Genomic DNA, 20,661 nt, shown 5'->3' with positions numbered 1-20,661 from the left:
AGATTCCCATGTGGGTTTTAAGCAGCGTTTTTATTTACAGCGTGCAAGACCTGGAGATTTTTTGTCGCACTGATCAGACATCCATGTACCATCTGTCCTCCATACATGTCAAGAGAATACTAAGGCTCTGTGAATGTGAACAAACTACATGATCACAGTGAAATGTTCAGTGATACTACACTGCAGCTTTACCAAGTGAATATCACAGCATTTATCACGGAGCTTCCCTGCCTGCTCAGATGGATTTGGGCCATGTGCATCAGGAATCAGAGCACCATCCTCCGGAGAAAGATGCAAAATGATCCGATTATGTAATTGACAGAAATATTTTCATATTTAGGCCTGTAATATCTGGTTGGAAGCTGCTTCTATTATCAAACTGAGTGGGCAGCCAACTGGGGAGTGAAAACATGCATCCTCAGAGCTAAATTTCCTGCCATTAACCATCTTGATTTCTGTCCTCAACACTCAGCACTGGAGGGTATTTTGAGAGTGAAACTGAGAGGTGACTGTCAGGTGAAGGAGCTGATCAGAGCCCCACAAGAGCTATGACTAAGGAGTAATGAAGCTGTGAGCAGAGAGCAGGACATGACAAACTGACATGTCTCCTCTGTGGGACTATATCCACTTTATTACTGCACTGCCCTTGTTTTAGAGACCTCAACATCAAGGCCCCTGCTCCTGATAGCTCCTCAGCACAGGTGCAATTCTTCACGAGTCACCAAACACAAACATGTTTCCTGGGTTTTGGGGCGTCAATTGACGAAGAGGATGCACTGAGGAGTAAAATAAAAAAGAGAGTGAAATACGAGTTGAGGGGGACCAAAACAACTAATGGACTTTAAATCAATCACACTACTCAACTGTTAACCTTCTGCACTACTGTCTTTGCCTCATAAGAGTCACACTTCACTGAAGCCTCAATGATTAGTTGATAAATCAATAGGTCTATCAACAGAGAATTACAGGTTCTGGTGTTTTAGACTTTGAATTTAAAGACATCACCTTGGGGTCTTGGAAATTAGTAATTGTAATTGATAAATGAAGAAGATAATAATCATTTGTCATGGTCCTACTTTTTACTCACGTTTAGCTGCTACAAGTGCAGTAACAGTATTCCATACTGCTAACACCGCTACGACACAACCAACTTTACCCATCATCAGATTTCATGCTCTCTAGTGCAATTTCTTTTCAAAGGAAACTTTTAGATTTAATTAATGGCAGCATTCGTGTTAGGCCTGCAACCAACGGTTATTTTATTTATCAATTAATGTGCTAAGTGTTTAATTCATTGATTAATATTTTAGTTCATTAAATGTAAGAAAAATATTGAAGAATGCTCTTAACAATATCCCAGAGCCCAAATTGACGTCTTCAAATGGTTTTTTTGTCCGACCAACAGTCCAAAACCCAAAGACACTTCATTTACTGACACACATGACAGAGAAAAGCCGCAAGAAGCTGGAACTGGCAAATGTTTGACATTTTGCTTGAAAAATGACAACCAATGACATGGTTAATGAATTGTCAAAATAGTTACCAATTAATACGGTTTCTACGGTTAATACGGCAATTCTAATTCTTGTCTCCTCACTTGTATTTATAGTAAGTCTTGTCTCATTTAAACTGTCTGTTTGACCAGCACCTGACTGATACTGCTATACAAAGGATTCCTGGCTTAGCGATAATATCTTAATGATGACTGTCTTAAGTATCATTCAGTTGTTGTTGTATGAAAGAATCCAGTGGAAATATAAACCTGAATATCACCCTCACTTAATGAGCCTTTATAGATTGCAACTACCAGTGAAATTTTTAAGCACACATAGATAAATTGTAGAAATCGAAAAGTAATTAAAAACCAGCAGAATCATTAAACTCAAAGTATATTCAATTATTCAGAAGCAGAATAATGATGACAAATGAAGACCAACTTGAGTGCCAGTGTACACAGATACAGAGCTCGGGGAGACGAACAGGTGCTTCAAAGTAAAGGAAGATCTCAGGTGGCTTCTTTGATTCCATCGCAGCTCTGTTCTTCTCCCAGATTACACTTGGCATGCAGTGAAATAAAACGCATCACAAAGAGAGAAAATGATATTTCTTCAAAGAGGAAGTGAAGGGCGACATGGACGCGAGCCAAACCGGATCTGTATCATCCAGAGAGGTTTACTAACAGGTGGCGAGTGGTTTACAAAGAGGGTTCAAGTGTAGGGTTATAGAGAGATGGCTGAAAAGTCCCTGAGCCACATCTATAAATAATGTGGAATAAGACGCCAGTTGTGACACAGACTGTGGATTTTTAAAAGAAACCTCCATTTTTGTGATAACATAGGTATGTTAGCTTGAAAAGGGAATTTTCATTTTATATTTGAGAAAGAGTCTTTACTGTCACCCTAATTATCCAGTATGATGTCATCATACTGGATGATGAATTAGATTTACACATGTGTAATCAGTCATCTGGCTATGCCAGCTCATAATTTACTGTCTGGATTTATAATGAAAAAGTGTCTGCTTTGGTACCATTAAAAGCAACCACAGAGTGAGTTGTCACAGATGGTGCTGATTTTCTGCTAAATGATGAGGACTGGGTCTTTATGTCAAATCATATTACACAGGATTGTAGATGAATCACCTGCCACAAGGAAAGATTGTACGAGCTACATTGTGGATTGTGTTGTCAATCTGTGTTGGAAAAAGTGTTTTTGGTTATTCTGAACGACCACATTTGAATGTGGAGATCCGATGACGATTGAATATGGGGACAGGAGCATACATTTCAGACTGTCCCTCCTGGAAGGTATTTACAGTGTTAGTGTGTTTGTTTACATCAAAGGTGACAGAAGTAGTAACTTGAGAGAGAAGTTCAAATCATGTCTGTAGATTTAAAGAAATGGTCAGAAGAAGGTTTCCGATGGTATTCAACCCTCTGATGAGCAGCTGAAGATGCATAATGGCTGCTTTATGCTTATTCTTTATTTCTAACTTCCCTCTCTTCTTCTTTTCCTACAACTTAAGGAGACTTAAGTTCTTTTTAATGGGTCACAAACTGAGAACATGGTGTCATGGTCCCAGGTTTTAGTTTTGTGATTTCCTGTTTGATGTTGAAAGTTTATCCTCATGGGTCATGTTCTTCTTTCCACTTCCTGTCTTTGTTTGTTTTCCTGCCCTTTTTCCTTCACACCTGTGTTCCATTAGTTAATCACTCCCTGTGTATTTAAGCCTGTGTTTTCCCCAAACTCTTCGTTGGTCTGTCTGTTTTCATCCCGCGTCTCTGAGTTCCTTGTCTGATCCCTGGTCCTATCTTTTACCTGCGTTTGTTGCTTGTGTTATACCGCTTTGAACTTTGCTTTTGGTTTGTGCTTAGTTTAGTGTTTAGCTTGTGGATTACTCCCGTTTTGTTGCCAGCCTTTTGTGTTGCATTTTGGATTATCTGGACTAAAGCTTTGGTTACGTTAAAGAGTGCTTTTTGTTGTGTTACCTGCCTGTCTCTGAGTGTCTTGCGTTTGGGTCCATTTTTGGACAATCTTGACAAATTTGGCCGACTAAATCAGTAATAATAGTGTAATTGGCAATGATTGGCAATGATTGGCAATCGCCCCTCCAATGGATGAAGGCAATCTGTCCCAAAACTCTGGTTTGGAAATGAAAATGAAATCATTTTTGGAAGGAAAAATTATATTTACATACAACTTTTGTCCACACAACACAGGAAGGATATGATAGAGCTTTGTAGCATTGTGTGTTCTTTAAAAGGCCCTTATAAAACGTATTTTCTCAGTTTGTTGTTTACTATAAGCGACTGGGTGCCATTTTTTCCCTCCTACACTTCAACTTTGATTATTGCTCATTCAGTGAAGATTATTTCATCTTGTAGAGAAGTACTTTGCGGGGGTTAAACCTTCAAGCTAAAACCTTTAATGGAAAGTGAATTTCTCTTCTTCACAGCCAAGAAATAACTATACCGAGTGTGGTTTTGGTTATATAAATGTGAAAAGAAATCTGTTTGCACTGGACAAACATTTTGTTCAAAAGCTCGAGATGTTTTCCTTTGTTCCAGCAGCATTTTGATGATTATGTATTAACAGATGACAGGATAGACTGCACGTTTTCCAGTAAAAGCTGCTCAAAAGCAATTAAAAAGTGATATTTTTTGTATTGAAGAGGTTTACAAGTGAGATGCTGCTGTACTGATGGTGGCTTGTTTACTTTGCCCACAGCCAAATTAGACTGAGAATTAAAAAAAACACAACAACATGATCACAAAACATGTTGTTGGGCTTGAATTAATAGCCCACATGATTTCTCCATTTTGCTTTTTTAATACTACTGTATGACTTAATATAAAAATATTCTCTGATGTGGTGTTTGGAAAATAAATTGGGTTTAGATAAAAGGAGCATTTATTTGAAGCCCTGACAGTTATGTTTTTCATCTGCTTGTTTGGAAATATTTCAGTGAAGGAAGCCTGTCATTTCGAAGCAGCCTGGAGAAATTGTGAATTTTTGAAAACGCAATATGTTTTAAATTAAGGCACACAAACACAATCAAACTTTGACAAAGCATAAATTAAGCATGTTTGATCAAATATGCATTTAAATGGAAGTAAATCAGAATCCTGTTAAAGCACAGAACATGTTGGAGCTTTTGAATTTTCTCCTGTTCACTTGCCTCTCGTTAAGATTTTGACCACATTGCAGATGGTCACCCCTGAGCTGAGCCTGTGTGTGTCAGTCCAGTGCAAGTGTGTGTGTGCTCGCTTTAAAGTGGACCTCATCAGTATTCCTCTCACTCTGGAGGAATTAGATGCCAGAACACTGCTTTTTCTGCCAACTTTGATCCCAACCCTCCCTTCAGGACCAGTAAGGTGGACAACAAACCAAACTCGTTATAGCTCGTTAATGGACCGACACAGGGCTCAGAGCCCCAGGCGGAGTGCAGTGGGGATCACATGCACGGGCGTGTACGAGTCTAATAAGCATCTCAACCTTACCCACTTTCCCTATGCTCTCTCGATGCTTTAATCAATTCCTGACTGCTATAGAGAATAACTAACCAATTAGCTCACCCCTCAGCTGTGAAATTAATATAATGGTCAAATCTAGTTTTAAATTTGTGTGATAACGAGCCAACCAGTAGATGCTTGAGAATAATGATCCTGGTGAATAATGGTTCCTGCCACGTGCTTTTTTTTTTTTGCCTTAGCGCAGCCATCGACTTTGAAATGCCATGGAACATTTATCATCATCATTTGAAGATCTTCATTTTAATTGAACAGGATATGAACATGTGGCATTAAGCTTTAATGAATTTCTGTAAAGTCAATGAATATGAACTTACTTAAGGTCTTCAGAAGCCCTCGTCTGGATCAGGGGAGTTTCTACTGAATGTCCAAACACGGCGCCTTCCGAGCCTAGCAAAAAAAAAAAACTTTTAAAATTCAGCAAAAGATACCACCAATCTAATAAATCAATACTTAGTACTGAATGTGTCTATAGCACAAAAAACTGTTTCAAAAAATGTCTCAGGGTGATTTAACACCTAACCTGTCAGGTTAGGTTCTAATGAATTCTGGAACATTTGCCCGTTTGTTTATGCTGGTATCAATCAAACCCTGGTATGGCCCAAATAACCAAGACCATCTTCTTGCTTCCAAGTGAGCTCCAGTTTTGTGAAAGCAAGAAGGACCAACCATAGGATTTTGCAATCGCTAGGACAGGAGGAGAGACATCAGTCACTGTCTAGTCGAGTGAGCGTTGAGCAGTTGCAAGTGCGTAGGGAGGGTGGTGCTCGCACTTGTCACAGCCCCTTGCATTTTGTGCATACTAGGGATCGGACTATAAAAGACATTCACAATAAGTTGATCGTGGTGAATTTTCATTATTAGGATAACCAGCAATCTGCATTTAGAAACAAGGTGATTACAAAGTAATCCTCCTTGTAATATTACTGTTCAAGTAGTACTGTGATTCGTCTTTGTCAATATCAATAAAGCTCTTAACAAGCTGTTTCATCGTAGGCTCTTTGTGACACCAGAGAGCATTCAGCATACTGCACACATACAGTAAAGCTACAGTAAAGTGCATTTTACCTGTGACGGTGAACTTTTCAGTCGTCATGATGACCTCCTCCTCATTTGCAGTGAACAGCAGTTTGCCTCCATCTTTACTTCGTACCTCCAGCCTCTGACACTGGGCCTCCACAGCCTCAGGTCCTGCAGAAAGAGACATCCTCAACGGAGCTTCTGGCTTTCAGCAAAATAACAACTACAGATGGTGCTGCCTGCACTTTCAATGAGGTGCTCGAAATCAAATTGCAGCACTTGTACATTGAGAATTTAACCTATTTGTATTTGTTTGGAGTGACTGCATTGTTCAATACTTTATGAACCTTTCGAGGACTGAACATTTATTTTAGTGTGATAATTAAAAAGGATTAAAGAACAGATTTCCACCTAAAAAGTTGTATCAGTCCACAAATCCAACAGTAATGTTCTTTTTGTAAATGGTGCAGTCAAATAAAGGTTGCCTTGCGTTTTCTGGCCTTGCAAATCAGCTTTGGGAAACCATGTTTGGGCAAGTGAGCAATCTGAAATACTGTGCAGAGTGCTTGCTGTGCAAATGAAAGGCGTCTAACAAAGCTGGATCAGCCATGCTTTTACAATGGATGAAGAGAAATCAGTAATCTGTTCCGCTGGTGAGGAATATTAATTCCAGTTCTCCAGACTTTGGTGTTTTTCCAGATGTGCATGCAGAAACTTTTTAACGTCTCTCTTCCTGGCAAACCCCCCTCTCTCTTTCATTAATCCATGGGCTGCGACGGCAGGGGAATTTAATTATTCTCGCCAAGTTTCATCTCATTTCAGACAAAAAGCACTTTCTACAAAAGCAGGCACTAATTTTCGAAGGAAGGTCAAGCGTGTCCAAAAAGTGTCATATCACCAGTCTTGTCAAATCAGCATCAACTCTCAACTTATGTTGGCTAAGATCAATAGCTATTAATGTTAATAAGCAGGTCATTTGCTTTCCAGTGGTCATTAATCATGTAAATGACTTTGGTAATTTGGACTGACTGATGGTTGAGCTCGATGATAATAAGAAGAATCCATTGTCCTTTCATTAAGTGCACCAAAGGTTAGTGTCTGGAAGAAACTACAGTCTTTTTTCTTTTTCTTTTATAAAAGGCACAGAGAAGATTAGAGAGATTTTAAAGATGAATTGTTGCGCTAATCGTGATTAAGGTCATTAATAAAATAAGATAAAACAGGCAATTTACAGTCATGGCAAGATTAATCTAACATCACTTTTAATAAGTTGTAAATAGAGAGAGAAATAAAGGCCAAACTTCAGTGAAAATAAACACATAGGCCAGCTAATTACGTGATTTCTTTTAACATGAAATGACAAACGGCACAAAAAAGACAGTTGTTGAACCCCATGTTTCAACTACCTCAGTATGCGTTTCCCATCAGCTGTGGAAGGTGAGTAGCAATTCATTATCTCAAATGAAATGGCTTCCAAATAAATCAGTCCAGATGTAAGAACTGGAGACTCACCCACTGTGAGCTGACCGGTCAGCTGGCCTTGGTCGTTCCTGACGTTCAGCGTCACATTCTTTTCTGATCGCAAGACCAACAAGCTGTCCTAGGGGAAGCATGAATGGGGCAGGAGAAAGACAGAAAGGGAGAAAGACAAGAAAAAGAAATATGTTAGGATCTTATGTTGGAGGGAAAATCAATAGTTAAGTGAAGACTCTTCTTTCTTTCTTTGGCATATTTAAAGCAGTTAACATTTGTGCTTTAACACTGTTTTATTCATTGCTTTTATATTAACAATGGATCAAATTACTATGTGTAATGCTTAAGGTGTTGAACCCAAAAGATTATGACCCATCTTCATGGAGCATTTTAGCGTCTTTTAGCCCATTGTTTTGTCTTTCTGACCAGAAGATGTTCGGTTTTGCTTACTTTTCCCAGCTCTCAACTTATCTTGCCTTCATAGGCAGCATTTTTCAATGAAAAACACAGATAAACTCAGTGATACACTGCCTGCCCAGCACCTAACAAAGTTAACAATTAGCTGGTGAAGATATTGGCGTGTAAGCTGTTAATGAGCCAGATACATTACCACAAGAGGCGTGGAGACAAAAACAAAGTTAAGAGGAGAGTGATACTCCACGTTAACCTTGGTTTGGCCAGAAACACAATGACAAATTAATGGTAATGTTGCTCTGTCTCAGCTGGATGTGTTACTTGTTCGCCAACACATTTACTATTATAACGTTTTTCTTTCCAACTTCTTTTTAGCAATGTTGTCACATTCACAGAACTCAAAAACTGACTTGGTGAGTACAGTATTATCATGCCAACACAAATGATGGTTAAAACTATCCAAAAAGGAAAGGTGCATTTGTGAGAATTATCCTTTAAATCCCCTCACTCACTGTTTTTTATAGAAATTCACTGATGTATCTCCAAAATCTGTATGAGTGTACCTGCGCCAATGCAAAGCAGGTTGTGCTGTTCGGTAAAAAAGCCCTTCCAAGTGAATCTTCCTGGATATAAACCACAAAATTGAACTACATTTAGAGTAAAATGAAACAAATTAAATTTAAATTATCCAAAGATGAGTAATGAAGTGTAGGTAGAGTTTGAAGAGAAAGGGGGTGGAAGGGTGGTTAGCTGAAAATGTGTATTTTCCATCAGTGACAGGCGTAGGAGTATCCTTTCTTCACCGCAGACATTTTAACTCTGGACTTCTGCTTTCTGGCAATTTTGTATTTTGCAAGTTTATGGCTGTTTGACATTTGAATGATGGCAGATGTGCGAGCCACTGCTTGCATGCTGAAAAGGCTTAGACCTCATGCAACACTTTTACCTGATCAGCTATTATTAGAGCTTGCTTTTAGTTTTTAACCTGCCTGCCTCAGAGTTCTGCATTTCAGTCCTCTTATGATAACCTTGAAACCTGGGTAACATAGTGACTACTCGCACTCTTGGCTGCTAGCATGACAGTCTGTTAAACTAAACTGATTTTTTTTGGCCTTTTGTTGGCAGCTGTAACAAGCTTTTAACACAACGTTGACATATTGGCACCTTATAAAGTAGATATGGGCAAACTCATCAGTAAACCATTGCCTATAACACATCCAGCAGACACAGAGCAACATTAGCATTCAGTTAGAGTTGTGTGTCTCTGGCCACCTGGGGTCCGTTTCACAAAGCAGGTTTAGTGAAAACTCTGAGTCTGTTAACCCTGAAATGAGGGAAACTCAGAGTTTTCCGTTTCACAAAGGGAGGTAACTCAAACCAGAGAAAGAGGGGTAACTCCAGCCTGTTTCACAGAGAGAGGTAACTTAAGCTCTCGGTCAGTTACCATGGTAACATACTCTATGAACCTAACCTGGTCGGGACCAGGTTTTTCCTCACCAAACCTCGAGTTTCTCTCTGTCTCCGCCCTCTTTCAGCCACACACGGTATTTGATTTCCTCATTCATTCAGTCAGCAGGCGAGTTTTGGCGTAATATAGTTCTGCCGTCTGTTTTTTGAGAAAATCATTGCAAAAATCAGTCAGTAGGCGACATTAGAAGTTATATTAGGTGGCGACTATTTTCACTACCATGGCATGTCCTTTTGATAATGATCCCGTGGATGAAGGTGCAGCATTACTGCGCAGAGAATTAAATATTCGTCGGGAGATGATTATCAGACCGCGCATAGATGTTCTTGCATTTCCAGACAATTATCTTTTTGAGCGGTACCGTTTCACCTCACAGTCCATCATTTACATACACAACCTAATCCGTCCTTACATTTCCAACATTACCAACCGAAGTCATGCTCTCACATCCCAGCAGATAGTGTGTGTTGCGCTGCGTTTTTTTGCAAATGGGAGTTTTTTATACAACGTCGGAGATGCAGAGCACTTTACAAAAGTAAAAAAAAAGTCATGAAAGGGAAATAAATATTTTTATGAATAGGCTTAAAATATATAGATAGGTCTAGGCATATTAAATTTTATAAAAGCGCTTGTGTCTTGGGGGCTGAGCTCAGAGGATGAGCTCCCTCCAGGGATTCCCTCAGCCACTGGCCTTCCTAAATTCTGGCTTAGGGCCGGCTCCTCTGCCTCTGTTAGAGGTGGCGGTGCTGGGCCACCACCCGTTTTACGGGCATCTGCTTTCTTTCTGTTGGCTGAGTAGAAGTCTGTGTTAGTTTAAATAGGCTTTATTCTTTAACAGAACATGATATAGATGAGAAGACATGTATGTGTGTGAAAACAGCATTATGTTGGGGATAAAACAAATGTACAGTCAAACAGCCACTTAATATTTACTTTACAATGTAAAACATGATCAAAATGAGGTACTCCCATGAGATTATGCCGGTCTCACCTGTTTGAACAATGTTTTTATGTTTCATCTTAAGCTGCTTACACTTCCTTCTAAAAACGTGCTCAAACTCACCGTATGAGCGCATTAATAAAAAAAAAAACGTAGCCCTCCTCTTCCCCGTTGCCATGGTGACTCGTCGAATCGGGGCTCCATTGACGCTGTCTTTTTAGACTTGTGGCGCACGCGCTTAACTCCAGGTGAAACTACTCCGAGTTGATCAAACTGACTCAAATCAGCTGTTCTGGAACCGAAAACTCAGAGTTTCCTATCTCAGAGTAGATCAACTCAGAGTTCAAGGTTAGACTCAGAGTTTGTTGAACCTGCTTTGTGAAACGGACCCCTGATGAAAAAGAAATAATCACTCTCCTTTTAGCTCTGTTTTGGGAAATATATGACACTTTACATGCTACACAATCTTTCCCAGCTTGTCGCTGACATTGCCTGTCTGTTGTTTGGTGCTGGGAAGGTAGCGTACAGTTAGGTAGTGAGTTTTTGTATGCATGCTGCATCAGAAACCTACTGTGACAGTGAACCGAATTGTAAAACCAAAATAATGAGCTGAAAGACGCTAAAACACTCGGACACTTTTGACATTACACACATTGATGTCTATATGTAATTATATCATTAAAATGAAACTGTAGAAGGTGTAGTTTTAACACAATTCATAGAACATATTTGTACCATACACTCCTGTCTTATGACTTAGTGCAAACCATACTGCATCTGTTTTTTGGTAATGGGATCCTCCATTTTGGACTCCGCATTTTGTCCCTTTTTTCCAAAAAAGGTCAGCGCTGTCATGAGTTTGCATTTGTCAGAACAAATAGTTGGAACAAGTTTTCTTTGCCCTCACATGCAAATCCACTGATGGTGCACTGAATTTATTTGAACTCCTAACTCCCATATATCTCGGTTCATGTTAGTTTCTTTCTGTCGTATTATTTGTAATTAAAATTGACATTTGGTTATAGTTTCATAATTGGGCTAATAATTATGCCTTGATACAGTCTAACGTGTTTGATTAACCTAATGCTCTCCTAAAACAGGCGTCAAATTGTAGCAGATTATCTAAAGTTTGTGCTGTTTAACTTTGGAGAGGTCAATTTCATTCCCTTATTGCTCCTTCCCAATATGAATGCGTATCATGAACGGAAGTTTGCCAGGAAGCACAGAATCATGAAGAAATTTGAGTTCTCGATTTGAAGTATCCCTTTAAAGAGTTTATAGGTCCTAAACTGTTTCCTGAGGGGCCATGACTGAGGCGCTGTTGCTCTCCTCCACACTTCTTTGGGATCACATAAAAGGCTTTTTAGTCACTGCGCCTGTTGAGGAAGGTCAAGTGCAGATCAGAGCAAATGCACATAAATGGAGCCTGTTGTTGAAGGTGCATCGGGCCCCGTCAGACTGAAAAATTACCATGGCTGCTGTAAGGCAAAGGATGCTTCCCTGCATACAATGAATAACATCACAGCAGAAAGCGAGAGCCCGCCGCACCGCTTCGATGAAATAGCTGAAAACAAAGCAACCGCATATGATGGTGCTATCGTACTGTGAGAGCAAAATAAAATGCAGACCTTTAAAGCATAGATAAAGAGCTCAGGGTTTAACTGTAATCCGAACCAAATATTTGCATAAATATATTTAAATTTTAATTATATTTGAGTGTTGTGCGAGAAGCCAATTTGCATACTAAACTGAACAAGTAAATATAATGATGAAAACATGTCACAAGTTGAAAAGGTACGCCTATTAAGTCTTAATTTACTCATTCTGCAGGCAGGCTCTTTGCATGCAGGGTACAGCCTGTTTTAGAACATGTTTTCGGGCATATTTAATATTTTTCCACATTAAAAAGGTCCCTGTATTTCAGTGTAATACCGTTAGCCAAATTAAATGGGTTCTAGCATACTGGGTTTGAAGGATGTTCAGATCTCTGAGGCACTGCTGCCGAAAAATCGCTTTGATTATGAACTGTGAGTGTTAAATAAGTGGATGGCTTCAGCTCTCATCTGCAGATTTGAATTGAGCACTGGTGTGTACAATCATCTTTGTCATGCATCTCCAATAGAACTATGAGAGACTCGGTGGGGGAGAAGTTTCATCCCAATAAAGACACACCTGCATCTGATGCTATTTATAGATGAGTCAGGGTCCCCGGGGAAAAAAACGAGAGCCAACAGACTGAAAAGCAGAGATTTGCTAAACTGGATCTGGGCAATGTGTTGCCTCATACCCACATTGTTTTTCAGACTGAGGCAGAGACTTCAATCCAAAGCAAAGATTTTCTGAAATTTCAGAGTTTTCTCTTGTTTATAAATGTAAATTGTAGTGTGATACAAAACAAAAAAACAACAGGAGAGCAATGATGAATACAATGATTGATCACGAGTTAAATGTTAATATAATCACATGAGGCCAATTATTCTTGGTTATTTATGCCATTACACCTCTGCATATTTATAATAACTTACATTTGCAGGCTTTATTATAATTTGCATGGATTTTGATGTTTTTGAGTAAAGCAGCAGATTATCAACTTGTCAGATTTGACCTGCACAGTGCTATCAATAATAGGGTGTGACTTGGGGTCACACAAATTGGGTATTTTAGTACAGAAATTGATTCCTCCATGTGCCTTACTGGCAGCTGTTACACACCCCTGGCCTTCTGTCGTCCTGTATGTCCTCCTACTGTTTGCATCAGTGGGCTTTCACTCCTGTATGTGCAACTGAATCAAAGGCCAAGGCTGCAGGCTAAACACTTTACTAGCTGATTTTTTTCTCTGAACACGTTCAAGCTGAGAGAAGCAATTCATCAGTGAAATCAGCTCTTGTAGTTCTTAACATAGATAAAATACACTGTGGTCCGTGATTGCAATTCTCTGGAATACATAATTTACAAAACACTAAAGACAACAAATTCGAGTGGACTGACCACTCTGGTAAAAATACATCACTGCTGCTCATCAAATCTAGTTTGACCTCTGTTGTCCTTAAGCAGCAGCAGACATTACTACTAATGCATGAGAATAACAGGAGCTATTCCAAGACAAAATCACTAAAACCAAGACTTGTCTCATTTGTAGGGATATTAATGAATCGTGATTGATCAATTAATTGCTGTTGAGAATTGATTTGTACTTTAAACAATACAAATAGACTATTCTACATAAACTAGCCATTTAGTAGTCTCAATATGGGTTGAATATCATTTGGTTGGATGTTGAATAGCAATAGACAAGATGAGGTCATTTTGTATTATTTAGTTAAGCATTCAAATTACTTGGTTTTACTTTATTTTCCTTTTTAATCTACCTTTCTTTTAAAAACTCTAGTTTGCGCCAAACATAGATCGTGTCAGTGGTTAATATAGTTTTGTAATGGAAAAACATCCAACATATTTCATATATTAATGATGATTAACCGATAAAAAAAACGATTTGCATCCCTACTCATTTGTGCATTCAAGTGTTTGCAGAAACTCTACCAGAAATTAAAACAATACATTCTGCAAAAATAAATATGATTGCGGATCTCGGATACAGAGAACGGATAACAGAAGCATAGTCTGTTTAAAAAACTACTCGGCAAAAACATTCAGGACAATAGAAGTTTGATGACTGGAAAGCAAAACCAAACACTGTTTGATAGAAATGCAAAATACAAATGTTGTTGAGCAGCTAACATTATTACAGTGTGACAAAATAAACAGCCATTACTCTACTTTGAACAGGCGTTACTGTTTAAAGTTTCTATGGGAGGAAAGTGAAAGAAAAGAAAACCTGCTGTAACATTCGGTTTTAACACTTGAAATTCCACCTGCCAAAAGAACATTGCAGCCATATTTTCAAGTGGGACAAAGATATCAAGCCTGAAATTACAGCCATTTTGTTGCTTTCAGACGGCTGAAATTTCGAGTGTCGTACTGCTATCACATGCCTGAAAATTATACAGTATTGTGACTTTCACAGGAGGAGCTGGTGCTGTTGTGTGGCAATCATACGCCTGAAATTTCTAATGTAAACTGGATTTCAAACATTTGACATTAAGGTCGTCCTTTTTCGTCGTCCTCATATTGGTTTCTTTTTCCCTTAATAATTCAAGTGTGTGAGTGCACTCTATAAAAGCCGACAGGCGGATGGATAGACAGACGGACTTGCATATGGGAAGCCCGCAGGCTGAGGAAAAATAATATACAGTATATTCCATCTATCCATCTGCCTGTCAGATTCGACAGACAGCTCAGCACAGGTTTAACTGAAAGCTACTGCAAAAAGAGGTCAACATTAGTCACACATATTAAAACAATCATAATATTGAGTTTCTCTAGTCCAATTTACACTTGAACCTTTGAGCAGGAGTGTCACACAATACCCATCATTTCACATGTGAAAGCAACAATGGGGCTCTAGTGTTTAAGTGTGTGAAATCAACTCGGCGCTTTAAATTTCACCTGCTGCTGCCAGTGGCACACTATTAAGATCAAAATTTGGAGAGGCAGTTGTGACCGCCTGGGTTCACACACTGCGCTGCAGTGCAGGCAGGAAGTTCAAGGCATCAACACTAAAGCACTGGAGCCTGCACTTTGCCACCATGGTGTGGAAAATATATTAATTGTAAAAACCAGTGTATAGTCAGCATGGTACTGGGCGATAGAATTTTACCTGGTTTTGGGACTACAGACTACACCACTCTATTAATCCATACTTCGACTTCCAATCAAAATATGTCCATAGCATTGACTGTCAAAAAATGACTATTTGATGAGAATAAAATCATGATTTTGTCTAATTTTGTTCAATGGAAAAAGGGGTCGGTAGAAAAAATTATCTTAAAAATTAAACCATTATTCATTTTTTAATCGCTTGGTGCAGTGCAACAAGAGTTTAACACACCATATTATCAATGTAGGCAAACTTGTTAGCAAACTCACATTGCCAGCAGATGTGGAGCAACATTACACCCACTGGGGTCGTGTTTTTGGTAACCTGGCAATTCCAAGTCCAATATTCATTCTCTTTAAATCTGTGTTGGTCTCCACCAACTCCTGAGGGAAATAATCTATCTTTGTAGCAGATAAATGCTTAACTGTGTTAACCAGCGAGTCAATAACTTTGCAAACTTCCTGTGCGCTACACTAAACAGCAGACAGACAAAGGTTTTTGTCTGAACAGTGGCCTGCTGCTAGACATGAAGCTGTGAAGTTGCAGCTTGTAAAACCAAAAGTTAGCTGAAAGAAGCTTAAAAGCACAGCAGAGTTGGGTCCTTATTCTCTGTCGGGTTGTCACAATGAGCCGACCCTTTCACATACAAGTAGTCATTTAATCCATTGTTAATGTTTAATTAGTGCAGTTTTAGGTATCAATATTCAGTATTGTTCTGTTATCAACAAAAAATGAGAAGATTGCCAACTATTTTGATAATAGGATTTGCTGCTTTTCTTTGTCATTTATAATAGTAATTGAAGACCCTTTGGGTTTCGGTTAGTTGGACAAAAAAACAATTTGAAGACATCACTTTGGGCTCTGGGAAATTGTGACAGATTTTTCACAAATTTTTGATATCTTAAGTTGTGAAAATAATCAGCAGTTTAACCAGAATGAAAATAAGTGTTGGTTACAGCTCTAACGCAACCCTGATCATTGATAGGTCTTTGCAAAATCACAAAATAATAATCAAATGTATCTTTAATTAATGTATACCGTTATGCATTACATTTTGTATTTATTTATTTATGTATTATTAGCATAGCCACATAGTATGTAGTATAATATATAATTTGCATTTTGAGTGGTGAAAGTATCAGCAAAACTCCACAGAATACATTTGTTGTAAGTGCTTTTTTTAGCTTGGCAGGGTTTACAACCAGTGTAAACCGTACGTGCAAAGTTACCAGCTTTCATTTCACAACATGCTACTGAGAGCGCAGATTTAAGAGCTACTTAGCCTGTAATATGCTGCCAACCATCAGAGTTCCTGCCAAAAACACCAAGGGAGCTATTTCCACTTGGTATTCACAGATTCCAGCTTCAGTCATTGATGAAAATTCAAAGCACTGATTGATCCATGACAAGTAAAACTAAAGCTACTTTGAGTTCAGCCTCGACAGCAGCTTGGACTCGGTGAAAAAAAAAATCATACTATATTTAACTTTAAGATATCTATGGTGCGCTACAGAGGTCACTGCTGTTTGTGGTAATGGCTTATTGATCAATGGTGGTTATCTGACTGAAGAACAGCACTGTGCACTGTAGTGTAAACTCATTGGATAACCATAATCCTTGCTCTCCCAGTGCCTGACATATTTCCTCAGGTGAGAAATATCGAGTGACCCACATGAGATTTTTGTCCTGCAAATATCTCTGGTGCTGGTAGATAAGGGGGCACTGCACAGCATGTCTGTAAAACAAGACAGTAAAAATGTCTGCAGGTGGTATTGCACCGTGGAATGAAATATTGGCTTTGTCCGATGTTCGACTTGGCCGTCTGCTATGGCCTTGAGGTGTTTGCTTTTGCTAAACACGCGACTGTTATATTTAAAACAACATTTAGCTCCAACTAGAACATCAAAGGGCAAGAGTGGGCAATTCCAAGTTGTTTCTCAATCTGCTGTGTCAAATTGTGCCCACTATCGAGCCACTTCCTCCATCGACGTCCCTCAAAAAAAATCAAATTTACATGGAACCCCAGCTTCCAGTGCTTGAAATTGCTTTCTGCACCATGCCTAATCACTGAAAAAGGGGATGATCCAACTGAGCGTCTGTGATTCGTGTGGGAGAAGGAAATTTGGATCAACTTTGCACTGGAGCTGTGTTGGTTAATCTACTGAACATCAAAGAGGAGAAAGAGGAGGGAGGAAGTGGAAGAGGGGAATTTATCGCGTGGGCTTGATTGGAAATCCAGCGGGGGGACTCTGGTCCCTCTGTAATCGCCTGTAATCTCCTGTTGGGTTGTATGTGGCCTGAGAGGAGCCGAGAGGCAGCCTATTACCCATCTCCTGCCGATGGGAGGCCCTGATAGTGCACTGCTGGAGGATGACAGGAAATGAGGAGGTGGAGGAGAGGAGCACAGGACAGAGACAGAAAGGGTGTAATCTCTTCTTTCCAGGCACAAATATAAAGTAACATCAAAGTATTGTCAAGTCAGGGTTCAAAGGGAAGTTGGCCTTTGTTGTTAATGAATTGATCATAACTTCCTCAACACTGTGAGATCAATACCAGCTTGTCTGCAGCAGAGAGATCTTTCCACACAAGAGCTTTTCACACGCAATTCTGTCAATGGTAGTTATTCCTAGTTCATCAGCGCTTCAGAGTATTGATCAACAGGAACGTTTTTGAGATGAGCAAAGGGAGCAACTTACCCTTCTGGACTGGATCTCATTCACATAGAGAGGGAGGAGAAACTCAGAGATTCCCTCCAGGCGAATCCCATCCTGATTCAGTTGCAGGTTTCCCATTCCGTCCTGAAACATAATTATGAGCATCAGTGATGTTGCGATAAGCAGTGCCGATTGTCCTGATTTGATTCAACGGATTATAAAAAATTGAATCCTGCTGCCGCTGAAGTGCATTAGGAGGAGCAGGAGCTGCTGCGTGCCAGGCGGGCCCGGTGGACGGGCGGCAGTGCTGAGTGACAGGGAAGAAGTAGGACATGACATCGAGGTGACAATGCCACAGACACTCAGTGGTGTCAGGGTGACAGGCTGCATGCAGTGGGAGGTAGACTGAGGAAAGCCAGGCTAATGTGGCAGCTCTGGATGTTGAGGAGTCATGAAAATGGCAAAAGAAAGTATCAGATGATGGTGCAGATTTACGTGAGTTATTTTAATAATTGTTGTTATTGTAGCAGTGTGGAAAAGGCTCCCCAAAAGGCTTTCATATCCCCACTAACTCACTCACCTCACTCACTTGTCAATCACTGCTGCCCCCTCCCCCTGATAGCCAATCAACTTGGACTATCCCCTTACTATTCCCTTACTTACCGTTTTTCTCTCCGCGAGGACTGCGTGAGTCAGCAGATATCAACGAGTGAAAGGAGGATGAAAGAACTGAACTGAAGTTCGTCTGTTGAAGTTAATAGTTCCAGACCAGTTTGTAGCAGCTCCTTGTTGTTTTGTGTGTGCGTGCAGCTACTTGTAAGTATTTTGTAATTCATTTGTACTCGTTTGGTGGCAATGTTTATGGTTATGTTTCCACATGCACAAGTAGTAATAGAAGTGGGAGTAGTTGTAATAGTGAGCATACGTACACTAGGTACTAAATGTTGGAATGCACTTATTCCATCCAACAAAAGTCATGTCTGATACTTTCTAAGCTGGTTGGCTGATCAATAACCAATAACGTTTTCTTGTCAATGCAATTATAAAATTTACAATCCAATCTTTTTACAATCAGATACATTTACTTGGTCACAGTATGCCCTGACTGTTATCTTACGTAAAAAAAATATCACAATGAGATACTTATTTTGGGAAAAATAATAAAGAGCAACTGATATTGGATTGGTGCTTTGGATTGGTAGATAGCTTAAGCTGAGGTATGGGAACTGCTATCAGAGATAAAAAGTTGGTTCAGGCAATATGCATCAAAAACCTGACTAAATTAGCTTTGTTGTAATGGATTCGAACACCTCAATCATGTTTAAAGAGCCTGCTAATTAATATTCATTTCAGACGGACAGATGTCATATGTACAGGCTAAAATATACAACTTTTTCCCTAAATTATTTTAGGCTGGAAGCCTGACCATTCAGCTGCCCTCCAAACTTGTGTACCGTGTCAACAGACCTTTTATGTAGCAGACGTTTTGGCATGACATTGCAGGAAAAGCAAAGGTGGAAATGATAACATTGAAAAAAGACTGCACTCCACTTAAGTGAGCTGGTTTCAGGATCCTTTTCAGGGTATTATGCAATGCTGGCTCACTGGGACACTCTATGGAACCGAGTCATTGATAACAAAATTTGTTTCACCTTGTGCTTTTCTTGCTATGACAAATTCAAATGTCTGCCAAGGAAAGTGTCTCCAACTATTATAAGGTCCCATCTTTAGTAGAGACCTTGTGTAACTAAAATAGTCCAACCAATAAAAGTCATCACAACTTTGCGACAATCCCATCTTTCAGCTTGTCCTGCAAGATCAGGCTGCCGTCCTCCGAATAACCTATTGGTTTAATTTAGAAAACCTCACTGTCACTGTACAAAATATAAAATGAAGCATGACTCTGCAACTTCACTGCATATTTTCCGCTCACATTTAAATTATTCAGGATCTGATTTTGCTGTGAGATAATTCGGAAGAAATTGTACAAGGTTATGTCTTGCCACATCCCAATGAGCAGGGCGAGGTTTGAAGGCAGATTTGTGAGGATCTGCATGAACAGATGGGCCCTGGATGGAGATTGTTAATTATGAAGGTGGAGAACAATGAGGAGAGCTCAATCATACATGGCAGAGTGGAGGGACAGTTAGGAGGACAACGTCAGAGGAGTGGAGGAGGTGGGCGGGGCAGTGTGGCGTTCTTTGTATGTCAGCAGCCAGACGTTAAAGTCACTTCTGTGCTGAAGTGGAGGTGATGTGATGGGTGTGAGGAGTTAAGTACAAGCTGCAGTCAGTCAGACGAGTAGGTGTGAGGCAGGACAAACAGGAGGGCGTTACAACAGTCCAGTCGTGATGCATCGAAGGCTTGAATGAGTTCCTCAGCATCAGTGAAAGAAAATTTTTTACAGATAAAGGTTTTGTTTTTGTGAGGTTTGAAAGAAAAGTACTGAGCCAAAGACGTCACCCAAGGTTACCCCGTTGTCCTTAGCAAACAGGCAGTTTGAGTTGTTTTGTGACACTTCATTCAGGCAAAACACAGACTGTGACTTGATTTTTCATACCAATGAAAAAGTCACACATCTGTGTTGGACAAATGTTTCCTGTCCACACAGATGGGAAACACAAATGGATGAAATGTGTTTAAGGAAATAAATAAGGAATCCATCTTTATAAATGCTGCCATCATGTGCTCAGTAATACTTTTGTTGTCTTTTTGCATAATAATCTCATATTCAATCTCATATCCAATAACATAACAATTTATTTTCACTGTGACATCAGATTTCTTTGCCTAAGACCATATTAAGCCATGAACATGAAAGTAACCGATTTAAAGCTGATTTTACCCATAAAAGGTCAGGATACTAGTTATGAGCCTGTAAAAACAGCTGTGTAATGTCTTTTGTGGCTCTGGAGCAGATTTCTAAAGTCTGAGAAAATAACCCTG

At 39.5% G+C, this 20,661-nt stretch overlaps 1 protein-coding gene across 1 annotated transcript in view; it reads right to left on the bottom strand.

Moving 5' to 3' along the window:
* Nucleotides 1-20,661, bottom strand: part of LOC311251749 (zeta-sarcoglycan-like) — a 40,582-nt gene that overhangs the window by 7,172 nt on the left and 12,749 nt on the right. Inside the window, exons 3-6 of the mRNA XM_084344384.1 lie at nt 17,758-17,859; nt 7,562-7,649; nt 6,098-6,220; nt 5,347-5,419 (exon numbers count right to left, since the gene is read on the bottom strand). Of these exons, the coding sequence (XP_084200510.1) occupies nt 5,347-5,419; nt 6,098-6,220; nt 7,562-7,649; nt 17,758-17,859 (386 nt within the window). The remainder of the gene's footprint in view (nt 1-5,346; nt 5,420-6,097; nt 6,221-7,561; nt 7,650-17,757; nt 17,860-20,661) is intronic.

The sequence above is a fragment of the Pagrus pagrus genome (assembly GCF_965226575.1).
Source record: "Pagrus pagrus genome assembly, chromosome: 22".
Taxonomy (NCBI): Eukaryota; Metazoa; Chordata; class Actinopteri; order Spariformes; family Sparidae; genus Pagrus; species Pagrus pagrus.
The sequence above is the reverse complement of the archived record's forward strand: the minus strand, read 5'-3'. Positions and strand labels throughout refer to the sequence as shown.